We start from the raw sequence: 16,583 nt of genomic DNA, 5'->3' as shown, positions 1-16,583 counted from the left end.
AAGCTTTTTGTCTGTTTTGTGATACGAGGAGGCAAGCTGGATCACAACAAAATGAGCAGAAAATAAACATAGTATGGTTGCGTATTTACAATATTCCTATTAAGACAAAATGCTCGATTGTGGTTTTGTGAAATACATCTTTTGTGAAGGCAGTATATTGATGCTGCGCGGTTTCAGAGAGTTGAGTCTGCTGGGAGTTGTCATTGAAATGTCTTTAAAAAAAATGGACTGGTACAGAGTCTTGTTAGTGTTTGTTTGTGAAACAATGGTCAATATTTGAAAATGTCATTCAAGTTCTGGCAACAATCACTTTGAGAAATCACACACTGTATGTCTGAGATTGTGCAGAGTGAATTTGTTTGTTTTGTATGATTTGTTTTTGGAAGTGGGGAATGGGTTTTTCAGTTTGAGTTCTTTGACTGACAACAATAAAGCTGACGTAAAAGCACTGTTTGGATGTTATGAAAAGAACACACACTCCGTTTTTTTTTTTTTTTTTTAATTCAACTGAAGACATGAATCTTATGAGACATGATATTTTAAGGTTTTCATTAAGAATGGCAGAATGTTTTTCTAAAAAAAAAAAGCCTGAAAATAAAATAGTTGCTGTCACCTTGCGCTGGGAAGGTAGTCTCTCATCTACATAATGGCAAGTTTTAATGTTTGCTCTGGCACTGCTTTATTGGTCTTGACCACGTGCACACTCTTTTACAAGTCAGTCTTTATCTTCATTAGGAGACTTGATCTTTTTCATGATTCATGACGTGGAGCTCAGCTCTGGCCTGGTAGCTATGGAATGTGGGATGATGAAAAGCCTTGAGCCCTGAAATGTTCCGTCTCAGGTTTATGGACCATGGACAAGACAATGTGTGGGAACACACTATGAGCTCACAAGTATTATAGCACAGTTACTCCACAATAAATTCCACGTCCAGCCGCACTGGGACTTTTGACGTTACACGCTACTCCGCCTCACAGCTGTTCCAGTCGCTGATTCACTCCAAAATCCATGGCTGAATCCCATGTCTGCCGCTGCACCCCACAAGTGATGACATCCAGTGTAACAGCCTTAAGTGTGATTTTGATAAATTAAACATGCTGCATGGTGTCACTTAAAATGAAACATTTTGCTTAATGAATAATGTAAATGTCAAGTGGCAAAGAACATTTGAATTCAACAAAAAGTGTTTTACAAGATGAGTCCAGTGTTGACTTGGCTTTTCAATATCAAGGTTCCTGTAGGATTCCGGTCATGGCCTCCACCCTGGGTTCACCAGCAGGTAACAAGAACGTCAAACTAAGCAAGTGTCACAGTCATATACTACTGAGCACAAATAATGATGACTTATCTTGCAGTCACACCATGATAACAATTTGCTATTATGAGAAACCAGTCAACATTATAGTTAGATAACAGAATAAGCTAATCAGTGATCTTGAGATACCATTGTCCATCATCTCGAATTCACTGCATATATTAAGTTGTGTGAGAATTCTAACAATTATTATAAGCAGTATAAAAATATTTCAGAATCATTTTTTTATTTTATTTATTTAATAAATACAAATATTACGCTTCTCGTTTTCCGTAAATTCCAATTAATTAACTACTCTGTTTTATTTTGGAAGCTGAACCCGGAAGTGGGAGCTCTCCTGTCAAACTGGCATTGACGATGGTGCTGGTCCGGCAGGACGCGCACACACGTCTCTCTCCCCACTACATCGCACCACTGCGGTAGGAGGCGAGCGGGGGAGACAGCAGCGCAGGCAGGGGCAGCCGCCAGCCACAGTTCACCTGCTCCACGCACACACACAGACACACACACAGACACACACACACAGACACGGAGGCGCGAGGATCCAGGTGTCTCGCTGCCGACTTGATCACGCAGGAGGACTTTACCACAGAGGACGTACGCACCAAACAAGCGAAGCCACGGGCACATTTCTGCAGCCCGGCGAGCGCGCAGGAGCGAAGAACTTTTCTCCAAACCGCGATCTGTATTCTCACTATCACTGTTCTTTGAATCGTTTTCCTCTCTCCGACTCCCCCATCTCCTCGTAACCTTGGAAGTGAGAGGCGTTCGCCGAGAGGGAACCAAGATGGGACTGCTCCTCGTCTCCTTCGCCCTGTGTTTGAGCGCCGCTGTCCCGCAGCCGCAGCACGTGAACGGTGAGTGAAAGTAGCCTGGACGTCTTCATCGCTCGAGCCATCTATTGCATCTATTGCGGGGCGTCCTCACGTCCTAAGAAGTGGCCGAGGCAGTTTATTTTTATTCCAGAGTACCTTGGTGTATTGATATCTTGGAGTATTTTTTATTTTTTATTTTTTTTCCATTTGAAGTGTAAAGACCCAGGGGCGCAGCGGCTCCTCGCGACCGCGCGCCATTCGACAGATTCGACAGATTATCGCTGCCTGCTCGCTCGACAAAATAACAAACGCTGATTTATGTTCGGTCTTTTATTTTTATTTACTCTTATTTATTTTAATTACTTCTCTCTTTCAAATGACTGGTACGTGGCCAGAATTGGCTCGTGGCGGCTTGCACATCAGGCGCGCGCGTACAAGGTGGGAATACACGCTGCTTCCGAAATTTACGCGCGTTCGGCGATGATCTCCAGCTGGTTGCGTCGCGCTGTCTGTGATCCCGCTCCAGGGGCGCGAGTCGGAGCCGAGCCTTTTCACTCTGGACGGCTTTCATAAACTTAATTAATTAGGGGGGGGGGGGGTTAAAAATACCAGCAGGGACGCTCTGGCTCTGAAGATCTGCTGCTTGCTGGGTATCGATCGGGATGACACCGGGGGGGAAGGTCAATATGGTCTTCCCTAAATCATTCAGACTGTTGCAGCGTGATGGCGGGAGCCGCCAGGAGGTTCACTGACCCACTGGTTCAGATGATGCTCCCCCCCCCCCCCCGTTTGATCATCCGGTTCGAGGTGAATGCTGTGTGTTTTCCACCGACTGTTGCCGACATCACCTGGGGGACTGGTGTAGAGCCGTGCAACCCCTCGTGGAACTAGGTCATGCCACCCTCTCTGTCGCTGTTCGTTTAGCGATGTGCTCGCCTCAGGGATCGCGCACGCGTCAGACTAGTGCTCTTGTCTCAGCGCCAGGCGAGCACCCTGCAGCACGCGCGCGCTCTCTCTCTCTCTCTCTCTCTCTCTCTCGCGCGCGCGCGCTCTCTCTCTCTCAGGCAGCAGCTGCATATAAAGAAGAGAAAGCCTCGCAGTGTCAAATCAGAGTCAGCCCTTTACAAGACTTAACACTCCCTGCTAGGCCGCCGTAATGAATGCAGAGGAGAAGCGGGAAGCTTTGGTGCCATTGGCTTGACTTGTTTCAAGGCTCAGTGAGTTAAAAATACACCCAACCTGCCCCTCGGTTAATCACATCCCCGTTAAAGTTGGGTTTTCTTCTGCTGTTGTTAGCCTGTACCTCACTTTACTTTGAAATGTGCTTTTAAAAAATAAAAGCAGGTGGAGGAGTTGAGAAAATATGAAAATAACAGCATCTGATCAGCGCATGAGACGGGCGCAACAAACCCCAAAGGGAGGTTCCATTCAGCTTCCACTCTATAAAAAGTGAACCACAAGGGTTCCCCCCCCCCCCTAAATGGCAATGTCTTTCTAAATCAACAACATATTAACGCAATTTATTGTCGCCCAGAGGCAGCTGAAATAACAACCACAGTGTCAAGCAAATTGACAGGGGAGAAACATTAGCCTTCAGGTGAAAAAAACAGGCGGCATTGTCCCCATTCTGCGTGCAATACATCACTTCCTCTGCTCGGTTACTGGCGCTGACTCTCACACATTGTTTGGGATTCCGCCTGTCAGCCCAGACAAAGCACATGACTGCACCAGTGGGCTGCGCGCAATGGAAATGCAAGATGCTTTTGTGCCTGTTCCGGGAGTTGCCTCTAATGAATTTTATGCATCTTAATTTTCGTCTCAGGCTTGTTATAATGGCAGCGCAATTAAAGCCTTTTAGGCAAATGGACAGCCATCTGGGGTGGCAATGTGCTCATCTGCTTTTGGTGAATCATGAATGGCCTCTGCTATTTGTTGGTCACTGGTTATTTCACTCGCTCAGCGCTGATAAACTGGCTTCCTGAGTGGCGGGGTTAGAGGTTTTCTGGCGGTTTAGGTAAGACTAAGTTACTTATGGCACTCTTATGCTGTTGGGGGAGATGGTGAGGGATGGCTTGTGATGTTATGACCTTGTTTGTACTTCTGGGTAAATAATTTAGCTGAGTGGAAGTGAGAGAGATAGCAATCTGACTCTGGCTGATTGCAACTTTATGCTACGGCGCTATGGTGACTCAAAGCAAAAAATTACACTCGTCCCACAAAGACGTTTGAAACATCAGGTCAGCAAACTGTATATCATGTTCTTGAATGCATTGATGGCTGTGGATAAATGTCATAATGTGTTGATAAAAAAAAAGTGCAATTTGCAGTGGTTCTCCTCAATGTTTTTTTTAAGTATTCCTGAAAGTCATGAATACTCTTTAATTCCCAAGCGTACTGACTTTGACATTCCTGTCTGATTAAAATGTGAACACATGTAGGGATATTTGCAGTCCAAGGATTTTCAGCTTTCTGCACTTGATAGTGTTAAGAAGACTGGCCAGGATTTGATCTTTTTTGTACTTTCAGAGTGCGCGAGCGGTAATTACAACAAGTTAAGTGATCAGCTAGTGTGTTGCAGCTTTCACCAACGTCTCTGCGTCAAAACCCATTCAATTGCCCATTGATACCTTAAAATACAACAAAAAAAACTGCCTGCTGTGCCGTATACTTATACATGAAGCTGCTGCAGATAGCATTTTGACAAAGGCTCTCTGAGTCAGTTGCAAAACCTTGGTCGATATTGCGTCACCTGTGTTCTGTCACCGAGTTCAGCAGCTCAGGAGTCGTCTTTTTGGGTTAGCGTGACAAATGGTGCTACGAGTTCTTGTCGCTATTCAGCTAAAACACCATCAGATACTGAAATGAATGGAAAACGAAGGTCAGTATTGGTTCTGCGTTTCCCCGTAAGCCTAAGATTCACAATGGAAATGACCTGAAATGTGATAAAACGCTGCCGCTTCAAAGACAGATTTCAGGGATATCACACGATGACAAATGATTGTTATACTAAGAGTTGCTGCCTGCTTGACATGCTGTCTGTCTTACTAGTATTCCAGCTCTGAAAATACGTGCGTGGTTCTTTTAAGCTGCCCAGGAGTGAAAAAAAAAAAAAAATGAATTAGCGTAGCTCTGGCAGAGTAAAATGCTGCCAATGTCACCTTTAAGTCTCAAATGTGGGGTTTCGTCTCAGTGCGGCAGCAATAATAACGCTCTTTGCTTTCGTTTGCTCCCTACACAAAGACGTACTTAATGACTATAACTCCTGGAAAATCAATGAAAACAACTGTTAAAAAAAAAGAACGAAGCCATCCTATATTCTAATGTCCTTTGCTTTAATTGCCTTTGCAAAAAAAAAAAAATGCAGAGCTCTGCCCCTGCGAGCGCACTTTGATTTGCCGTGCGACTGAGGAACGTTAAATGCCTGCAGATGAAAGCGACCCATAAAAAAACCCAACAACCTCATTGCGCTCCGTCGTCACTGAAGGTTATATTGAGTGTTCAGGTGACTTTTAATAACAATGGTGCGCCACCTACCTCCACACGTTGCCCTCGCCGCGGCTCCAAATGGCACAGTCTTCAATCAGCGGGGAAAGGTCACACGTCTGTCAGATCAGCCGACGTGATAACCGACGGAACAAAAGCCATCGCGAAACTGCGGGAGAATTAGAAAAAAAATAAAAGGTGCCAGATGCAAAACCCCCACCTGCCACCGCAGAGGCACACCTGCTTTTCTCACGTTTGCCTAATCCCTTCAAAAAAATAAATGTATATATATATATATATATTTTTTTTTTTGTAGCAGTTCATTTGTCTCCTGCGGTGACGGGTTAATGGATACGATGCCGTTTGTCTTTGCTGCGCCCTGGCCCCTGTCGTCCTGCCCACATTTCAAGCTTGACTTATCGCGCGGGGTGCGAGAGTCGCGCTCGTCGAGGTGGCAAGGACACTCGGCGGAAGCGAAAGCGCGGCCCTGAGACGCGGCAGAGCGCTGGTAAAACCAGCAATTTCTGCCAGCTGTCAGAGCCGTCGAGGCGGTGACGCGGTGTTTTTTTTTTCGTTTATGCCTCCATTGTGGATTCTCGCCCCTGTAATGAAGTATTCACGTGAGTGGTCAAAATGATGTTTCCAGAAAAAGACAAAACAGAACATAAATGTCAGGAGCGGTCAAAGTGTCTCCAAGTGCATGGTCTTGTTTTTTTTGTTTCTTTTCTATCAAGCAGTCGGAAACAAAAAAACAGTTTGAGGGCTGATGATCAGTAAAAATAGCTTCTTTTGACGCACACTCACGCAGTGCATTCCCTCGCACTCTAATCAGATATTCCTTTTCACCATTTTCTCCGCGCAGCAATTCTTAATTTCCTAAAACGCGGCGGTTTAACGTTGACTAAGAAGCAGCGCGTAACTTCTCGACATTCGGCTTAGGCGGCAATCTGCTGAACGTCCCATTAATGCTGGCGCCGGAATCCGGGCCGCGACCGTGTCAGGACGACAAAAAAAAAAAAAAAAAAAAAAGGGGAAAAAAGGGGGAGCGAGTCTGCGAAAAAGATTATAGGGATTTCTCGTTTGTAGTGTCAGTTCAAATTCCGGGGGAAGCGCACTTCCTCCAGCTGAGAACACGCGCCGCAGCTCTCCTCACAGTTCAAGTGTTCACACAGCCGCATGCTGGTTTTAAGTAATCGCACTCGGCCGCAATCAGTGACTTACTTTTGAAAGTTTTCGGCGAGGCTTTCGTTTCGTGTGGCTTGTGTGCGCCGGTGCGGGCAGCGGAATTGAAGATGGGCTTATATGATTGCGTTGTTTATGGTAAATGTGAGGCGGGATGCCGGCGGGGCCACTGTTCATTAGCTTACGGAGAGCGGCTGGAAGCAAAACTCAGTATAAAGAAGTATTCAAAAACACCCAGACACAACACATTAAGCCCCAAGTAGATCAATTTATTTTTCTGGGGGAATAAACGGCTGCTTGGATAAATCGACACAATGTGCATCCAAATGCGGTAACACAATGCTCGACATAACCGAGGAGTGGCAGCACTTTTTCTATTTTTTTTTTTTTGTTTTTGTTTTTGTTTGTGCAAATGCAGAAGAGATGTTCTTGGTAATGACGTCTGGTGATAAACACGTTGGAATTCACGGTCGTCGTACACGATCTTTCCCATCAAGCTGCATCAATCACGCTTTTCAAACTGCTGTTGATGCGCAACGTAGAAAACAACCAAACTCTCACAAGGAAATAAATGTGATGTCTCATACTTGTACTCTGCATGGTCAGTGTGACTGCGTGCTGTGCTCTTAGAAGTCCGAAACTGTCATAGCGCCAACAAGACAAGAGGGGCGGCTTGCTGACTTGGCAGTGTTTCGGCGTTCCTCTGAAAAAAAAAAAAAAAAAAAAAAAAAAACCTGACTTAAAGTTGGCACTGAGGGGCAGGTAGGGAAACACTTTGCATTTGGGGAGCATCCGGTCGATTCCACCCAGATAGCGGAACGTCGGCGCTAATAGCTGGACAGGGCTGCAAGCTGCAGGGAGAAGATGAAGAGCAGACTTTAATCTGCTTATCCTCTGTCTGCATGAGCTGATTGTGTTGTACGGTAATATATAGCATACATGGCATGCGCCGTATTTATAGCAGTGTGGGATGATGTTAAATATAGAGCGAGACTGGTGCGCCCAGCACAGCAGGCAAACCCGAGTTCTTTTACCGCAGGCCACTTTCCGCTGGCACGCCAAAATCGCGTTGAGCGCAGTTCGTCCGTTACCCACTGGGTTTCCACCGAGTGCCGCTGGAGATTTGCCGTATTAATTGCTGCCAGTCACGCCGACTTCGGTGGCGTCCGGGCGATTGTTCAGCGTCACTCAAGCGCCGCGCTGGATATAAATAAATGAAACGCCGCCCAAAGACAGATGGTCCAGCCTCATCCGCAGCAATGTTTCATATGCGTTTATCAGCTGCATCTCGTCGGTGGCTCTATCCGTCGAAAGATTGTGCGGATGAATTGCGCGAGCCGGGTGTCGCTCTGCAAACAGAAGGCAGCGTCACCCAGAGCCTGTGGCTCGCTGGAACAATGGAGCCATGTAATTACTGTATAAATGAACCGCTTTTGTTTTGTTACATCAACACCTGCTCCTCCACACAAAATGTGAATCGGAGCGTTAACATATTTCTGGAGCGCTCGTTTTGTGTTTGAGTGACGGTTTGTGCGTACGTGCGTGCATGAGAGAGAGAGAGCTGCAGGAACGGGGAGCTCACTGACAGCGGGGTGGACTCTTGCTGCGTATCCACACCAGAACGAGACTCAGTTTTAGGTCTGGAGTGGCGAGGAGTGCTTGAGCCACGCCTCTCTTTGTCAGAAAAGTGTGTGTACAGACTCGGCTATTTATTATGGGTGTCAGACACGGGTGGAAAGAGTCCTGCTTCCCTGGGGAAGATCAATAAACAGAATGAATTATTTTGGATTAAGTGCAGAACTGCCTCTGTGGAGGTCTGAGCAGCTCCAGCCTGTTTTGTTTTTTTTTCCCTTCTCGCTGGCTGTGAGACTGAAGCTGTAAGACAGTGAGATTAAAGGCAAAAATGCTATTTCTGTCCATAGCTTAAAGAAATGACATACACGGAATGACTCATGCGGCCCCTCCATGTTCGAATGTGCCGTGAAACGCACAAAAACAGCTTCTGACATCTGTTTTCAAGAAATATCTGCTGCATGCAACTGATATTCTGTTTATTTTTTTTTTGTGAAGTGTGTGCTTGCCATCTTGAGAATCCACCCACTGCTGCTCACTTTCAATGAGTTCCTTTTAGTCACTGATACACCGGCCGGCGTATTCCGACCATTCAACCTCCTGCGAAGGTGACGGAGGTGAGAATATTTTCAAAACGCCGAACGAGCCTCGCGACGCGTAACCTGAATTTTTTTTTTTTGCGGACAAACACGCTGCTGCAGCTGCAGCATCCTGGCTGCAGCCATAATCCAGATGAAATTCTGCTAAAGCCGTGAGCTTTGCTCTGCTCCGATAAAGTCTCTCCATTAGCTCCTGCATCGCTGCGGCTGCGCCGCGCTCGCAGCTCATTCCTGGTGCTGAAGATCAGATGGAAGCAGGTTGAGCTCCTGCTTCAAATGAGCCCAGAGGAAACTTGGCTCTGTGTTCCGCACGAGTCACAACGCTCAGCCTCCGCCGCAGTCGACACCCTTGGGTTTGTGATGGTGTTTCACCCATTTCTTCTTTGGCGCTGAGGAGGAGTTCTGTGAGCACCTTTTCTCTTCAAGCCCGGTCGTTCAGGCCTCATCAGCTTCTTGTCTTGGAGGATTGTCGTTAGACTCCGAAGGTGTCAATCAATCAATCGATCAACTTTTATTTGTACAGTGCTAAATCACAACCAAAGCGGTCTCAAAGCGCTTTGTGCAATCAGAGGGAGAGAGAGAGAGAAGCCAGAGAGTGAGTTGCAGGGTGAACAACAAAGCTCTCATAATATAGATGGAGATACGTACTAATACATCATTCAAATATAAAAGTACAGAAGGACATGCAGTTGTGTATGACATATATAAATGTTCACATGTAGATGTACATAGATAATGTTGTCTGCAACTGTTCGTTCGGAACAGGCGTTTTGGTTGGACGAGAGCTATTCTGTGATCTGACTTTGCATGTCACTCCAACTCGCAGGTGTTCCAATCACTTATTTACGCCGAATCCCACCGGCGCCGTGTCGCAATCTCAGCACGGTTGTGCACCAGAGGTCTCGCGTAATTAACACAGCGGGACCCACGGTGTAGCACGTCCGCATCCCATCGATTGGCCGCTGATTAGTATCAGCCAGGCTGAGATCCAGTGATCTCGCCGCGCTGGGGGCCTCAAAAAATAAATAAATAAATAAATAAATAAGTGAAAATCAACAATGCTAAGATTCCTTTTAGTTTATTATTTATCTCGCTGTCGTCTCGTCTTAGTTGTTGCTCTCTGGCGTTTTTGGGACGCCTGACTCTGGGGCTGTTAAAAGCTGTCTCGGGTTTTAACTGCGGCATATGCTGCATTCACGTCCAATCTGACGCTGTGACGACATTGTGCAGTTGCCGTGATTGCAGCCACACTTTGAGTGCGGAGATCATAACCAGACTTCGGTAAATCATATGAGAGAGACGGGAGTTATGCAGAATTGTAAATGTACAACAGATATTATTATGGTAAAACTGAGACCTTGGCGTTAACACTTTGCCCGTAAGGTCACTATCTAAAACAAGCAAGTAGTAAACAGTCCCTTGGATTGTATTGAATGGTCCGATTGATGTCAGCTGATTGGGGTGTGAGCCGATTGGTTGTTGAATTGACAGATAGATTCCCCTGTTTGTGATTGGTGAAAAGAATCCTGATGGGATAGTATCAGGTGACATCTGTGTTGAGGTGTGATTCAGAATATTCAGAATTGCAGCACGTGAATATTGAATGCTTTGAGGCAGATGTCTACATGCGAGAGTTCTTTACTGTGTAATAACTCCAGGTATGCAGGTATGCAGCTGCTTGGCTCTACATCCATATTCTGAATTCCCCAAGGAAACTGTCATAGCTGATATTTAGATATGGCTCCTGGGATCAATCTCATTCAAAAATGTTTGAGTGCTGCTTATTGATTAATGGCTCTGGAACATTTTTGGCTCTAACACGCTATATTTCTTTTAAGAAACGACTCAAGAAGGCCTTTCTTCCTTTAGTGTGCAAATTTAAGAAAGCTAACCCAGAAATGTCAGCAGGCAGCGATTGCGGCTCTTTTCTACTCAATGCGAATGTGCGTTCGCACTCATCTGCCAAAGAAAAAAACAAAAGACAACACCCTTTTGTTTTCCGTGTGGACTACACTGCCTGCCTGCCATTGTTTAGTGTGCCAACAACGGTGTGTGTGGTTATTTCCTACCAGTACAAATAATTGCTTTGAAAAAAGGAAATCTGAATATGTTCTCTATACCAAAGTCAACATAAAGCCCTCTCAGTGCCAGCCATTAGTTAAGTAGCTTGCACTATGTCCATTTAATCCCAGGAGGCTTATTTGAAGCAAATGACATAGAGAATAATACCCATTAAAGAGAAAGAGCATTTTTTGTGGGCTATCACCAGGCCAGATGTTTTAGATTACCCTCCAGACACAGGAGGGGGAGAGAGGGACAGCTCAGCACCGGGATGAAAATCCCCTTTAATGCCAGGTTCACAGAGCGGTAATTTCCAACCTTCAGACTTCAAAGTGAAGCCATTAGAAAACCATTAAAAAATCATCCTCTCCAAGGCATAATTGTGGCATATTTTCACCTATAAGATGGGTGGGGGGGAGGTTACAACAAGTTGCATAATTTTTGTAATTGTAAAGCGCGTGTGGGAACTTCTGATTAGGTTGCTCTTCTTCAGAAGTTTTTTTTTTTTGGAGGGGCGGGGGGGCACATATGAGGCAATCACAGGCAAAGTGTAACGTATATCGATTGAATGCGTGTGCAGTCGAGTCAGTCACAAAGTGCATTGAAGCAGGCAGCCACTTGTCTCTCGGCTACACGCCCTCCTTAATAAAGACCACAGAAGAAGAAGCAGCAACTGGGTTGCCAAGTGGCTGTAGAGCAGATTAGCATGGATGCTGCAGAAGGGACTGCTTTCAAAAAAGTGGATTGTCCTCTGCATAATAGAGAAGAAGAAAGAATGGCATTTTTCTCTGTGAAAAGGTATTTTCACTTTTGTCCCAACCGCCTTTGGCAAGAAACGAGTTACTACAAGGCAATTCCTTGCCTCTATTAACTCCTTCACTTTCCCATTCCTGCAACCACCAACTAGCTAGTTGCAAACAAGAGATCAGACAACATGTCATTATTGCGAGAGTCCTGCTCTAACTGCATTTGTATGAATGTGCCAAGTTAATGGCTGTGTTAGCCCTGCGGGAATAGCAACAGCTCAGCTCGCCCTTTCCCTCCCTGCTATGAGGCTCAGCTGTGAGCAAACAAATCGCTAAGCTGCTCACAGTAGCCTGGTACCTCGCACACTAATAAACTAATCACTCACTTGCCCTGGCAGTGGGTGGAGCTTTAAAAAAAGGAACAATTTCCCCATCAGCGGGCGGCTAATGTCGATATACATGCTGGTGCTGGTTGCCACAGGCTACACTCACAGTCACAGATCTGATTTTATAGAGAAGGTTTGTGTTTTTTAATGGGTCTCAACTCTCAAATGTTTCCTTTGAGCTTTTTACCTGACACAGGTTTAAATAGATTTTGGGAATATTCCTTCAAGCTCCCTAGCTTGAACGTTTCCATGATGCTTATTGCAAAGATTTGGTTTCTTTTTTTATTTATTCCATTTTTTTTGCACAAGCCAGACCCACCAGTTTAATTGGCCAGCACATCAGTATCCCATGTCTTCTACATTGCCCCTAAACCACAGGGTATCAGATTTTGTCTGTCTTGATTACAAGAGCCCCCCCTGTCCTTCCTCGGCCGTTGCGGCTGAATGTGCTTCACACGAGCGGAGTCATACTGCGAACGCCGCGCTTGCACGGTGCCAATCCTCCGAGGTGCCTGACAAGTTCAATTAAAAGCAGAAAAAGTTCAGCAAGTGAAACCACAGAGTGTATTTTTAGCCAGGTTTCCAAAGCCTTGACATGAAAAAGAAAAATAAATAGATGTGAACCGTCTCACTTTTCTTCCCCCAGCTACCGAATTTCCCTCTCTCTCACACGCTTGCAAACTCCAGAAGTTCTAATTATAACACATCAGAACGCTGCTCTCAGGTGAGCTGTCGCAGCTGGGCAAAGATTGGTTTTGATGTCGGCAACAGAACTTGTGGAAGGAGTTGCCTGCAGAGCGTGTTGGACTGGTGGCGCTGGATTGCAGAGCAGCAGCTGATTCTCTCTAGTCTTTGTTTTTAAGTCTCAGGTGTGTAAAGGGAACTGAAACAGTGCGAGCAGACAAAAATCTCCTCCGTCCTGCGTTTTGCCTGTGCTGCAGCTCTTTGGCTAAGTCGTGCCGGCTACATGGGATTCTCTGACCGTGTGGCTAGGCGGGATGGAAATTGAATTTGTCAGGGCCTCCCTTTTCCCACAACACCACAATGCACAGCTTAGGCCACTCAGTGTGAAGAGGAAGAAGGCTTTTTTTTTTATTGTGTGTAATTTTTTCTTCTTTTTTTGTGTAGAACCTTATATTGTGTACAATAGCAGGGTGATTTGTGCACGGAGACGGTGCTAAGTGCCTCCAGCTCCTGCCAGCCTCACAGGTGAGCCATTAGCTGGGAACGTTGCGATCATAAATGCTGCGCTATTTGACAGATGACATTCTCGTGACATTCATCCGTTTGGCGGGAAAAGCCTTCGCAAGGGTTTTGCCGAGGTGCACTGGAGATAAACTGTGGAACCTTGTCTGTGATTTTTTTTTTTTTTTTCTTTTCACGGGAAATACAATGGGTTGTGGCTGCATTTGCTTTTAGGGGGGACATTGAGTGTTTGAAGTCCTTGGATGAAAGTATATAGAATGGACACAAATCGGATTTATACCCAGGTCTGAATTTACCGAGTGGCACTCTGGGAAAATCTCCAGTGGTCTGGTTCCTAGGCGACCGGGCCCGGTTTTTAATCAAGGACTCCGGGTGGGACTGTCGTCATGGATGTTCTCCCCGGGCCACCTGCGCTCAGAGTGATGATGTCATCACACTGGTGAGTGGGCCGTTGCAGACTTACACACTAAGGTTGTGATTGCGTTGATGAATATTTTGTCATCTCTCTGAAGTCAGACACCAGGCTGATATACCCGAAGAAAATGTACTAACTTTGAAAGTTTTCGTGCAAATATGCCTGTAGCGCCTCTGCATAGCCGCTGTAAGTTGTAAGACGTGTTGAATTATGGTGATTTATGGGTGATTTATGAGAGTTATTATGTTGCATTTTTGTTGCTGGAGAATGTTGTTGATTGTCGTGGGTGCCGTAATCTTTCTCTGTAGGGTTTTTGCGCGAAAAGAAAAACAAAAGAAAACAAACAGTTGGTGTAAAAATACCGATCGTGGTTAAATGTAAAATAACTTGACCCGGACCCTGCTGCATGCTCCTATAGCAGCAGGGAAGCAAGTATTTTCCCCAGATGCTTCTTCATTACAGAGTGTGAGAAAAAAAACAGAGGAAGTGATGAAGATATTCATACTATTCAAATAGACTTTTTTTTTTTCCTAGATTCTAAACATTGCGGTCACTGTTTGGAAAATAAATCTGCTGCTCCTTCATAAGAAAAAAAAAAAAAGAAAAGAAAAGATTAGAATACGATTAAATATTTCAGTTTACCATACTATTGCACCCTGTGTGAATTGGGGATGGCCGGGTCGCGCCGCCACTGGTGCATAATTTTCCCTTTCATCCAAAATGCCACACAGAAAGGATCGGGACAACAAGAGAGCTAATGAGGTAAACATTTAACAAACAGGGTCAGCGAGATGCCTTGATGTGCGTGCTGAATATGCATTACGCGCCTGAATTAATCACACACTTTTCGAACAAAAAACACATTTGTTTTATTTATTTCATTCCCCTCCCCCCACACAACCCCGCTGCCCACTTCCGCCGTCCTCGCCGGTTAGCCCTCGCTGGTTAGCCCTCGCTGGCGCTCTCCCACCGCCGACACCTTCCTCCCCTGCACTTACCCCGAAGATTCCAACGAGATGTGCGCTCCACTTCTTTACACATGTTAGATTAATCTCTTTTATGCCGCCTTTCGGGGTTACAAGTGCAAATGTGGGAGATCTCTTCTCCGGATGAAAATGAAAGGAGGGGAAAAAAAAAAAAAGGTACAAAAGATGGGAGGTTTCCAAGTTTGTAATGAGGCTAGCCAGGCTTCTTCTGGCTCACAAGCAAACTAGGACATCTGTAATGAGCGTGGCGGGGGCCGGAGGGAGGGGGAAGGGGGGCATGTCGCAAACCTTAATCGGGCCAAAAGCTTTAACGTCAGCTGTCCTCTCAGTCGTGCTGCGGCTGCGGCTCAACAGGAGATGCCGGATGATGATTGGTATTTCTTTTTTGCGGGGGGGAACGCAAAAAAAAAAAAAATAAAATCGCCTCTACGTCCGAACTGTAGAGCTGCTTTGCGCTGAGAAATTGTTTTTTTGTGAAGTGCAGTAATGCATGTTTGTTGCATGCATCTCTGCAATAATCTGCAGCGCTTTCAGTTAAATGTCACCACATTTCAAAAGCAGCACTGCTCTTTCCCAGCGTAATAACCCCACTGCCAAGAATGCAATCCACCCAAATGGTTATTAAGCCACGCCGGCATCGCTGACTCTTAATTAGCCGTGCGTAAACAAAGAGAGTTGTAAATTATTCTATATATTGTTAATTAACACAATCTGTCACAGAGCTGGTTATGTTTCTCCGCCGGTCTTAAAACTTACAATGGAGGACGAGTCAGACGTGGCGACGTTTTGCTTTGTTGATGTTGTTTGTTGTGTTGTGTTGATTATGTGGTTCTCCTGGATGGATTGACATTAGTGTCTGGAGCTCATTGTGCATATGTTATGTCTATTTATGTTCAATTAGCTTTTGAAATGATTTAATTAGTCCACATTTTATATGTACAACCTGAAAAGCACGTAACAGTTTTACTTTGTACAAGTCTGCTCGATAGAATTAAGTAATAACATGGTGAAATGTAATTTATTGGGTGTAAGCGCTCAAAAGTGCTGCGACTTCCTGAGTAGCTTCCTCGGTAATTGTGTGTTCTTTTGCTCTCAAGCTTCATTCAACACTATTTTACCAAGAAAAACTGCACTTTTCCTCGATCCCCTAGTTTGAATAGTCCAGTGAAAACTATTTCCTGCAGTTGAAAAGTTTGTTCTTGAAGAATAATTAAGAAAAAATGGAAATAGTCCTCCAGTTACATTTGCTATCACACGCACACACAAAAGTGATAGACATGTATTAATGGATTTTAGAGTATACTTTTTATGGTAATGCATTCAATAAATGAAAAAAAAAAACATACAGTTTTAGGAATGAATGTGCTTTTCAGCCGCTTGCATTAGTTATGTTAAATGATTTCTGTAACCTTGAGCCAGCTTGAAAGAGCAGAATGATGCCATGTATTGATTAAAAACAAGGTCAGCCATGGTGTCTTTTAGGGGAAAAGAAGGTCCACTGCATCTAATTTGGAAGAGCGAACTGCAAATCTTCATCAAAAAGAGGGGATGGCGATGTGGTGAATAATCAACCCTCTGACACTGAATTACTTTTCTGCCTCATGTTTAAATATGACTGATAATAGCGGTAATGAAACTTCACTCTTTACGGCTTTCCAGCTGCTGCACACTGTTATTCCGTTGTAACTTTATTGGCCCAACATGGATGATTGCTTCACCTCTGCAAAAGTTACAGTTCTTTGCACTGGGATTCAAAAAAAGAAAAAAAAAAAAAAAAGAATCCTGTTAACCCCCCGTAGCCTCTGCTGAGTGCATT

At 45.0% G+C, this 16,583-nt stretch overlaps 1 protein-coding gene across 3 annotated transcripts in view; it reads left to right on the top strand.

Moving 5' to 3' along the window:
• Positions 1–1,677: 1,677 nt before the first annotated feature.
• Positions 1,678–16,583, top strand: part of edil3a (EGF-like repeats and discoidin I-like domains 3a) — a 96,713-nt gene continuing 81,807 nt past the window's right edge. For 2 of the 3 annotated variants that reach the window (XM_076015139.1, XM_076015136.1), the window contains exon 1: positions 1,678–2,173. In XM_076015139.1, the coding sequence (XP_075871254.1) occupies positions 2,104–2,173 (70 nt within the window). In that variant the 5' untranslated portion in view covers positions 1,678–2,103. The remainder of the gene's footprint in view (positions 2,174–16,583) is intronic. The other variant, XM_076015137.1, reaches the window with a different exon arrangement.

Source organism: Nelusetta ayraudi, unplaced genomic scaffold (genome assembly GCF_046127955.1).
Source record: "Nelusetta ayraudi isolate G7.1 ecotype Tasmania unplaced genomic scaffold, CSIRO-AGI_Nayr_v1 ptg000181l, whole genome shotgun sequence".
Classification (NCBI taxonomy): domain Eukaryota; kingdom Metazoa; phylum Chordata; class Actinopteri; order Tetraodontiformes; family Monacanthidae; genus Nelusetta; species Nelusetta ayraudi.
The sequence above is the reverse complement of the archived record's forward strand: the minus strand, read 5'-3'. Positions and strand labels throughout refer to the sequence as shown.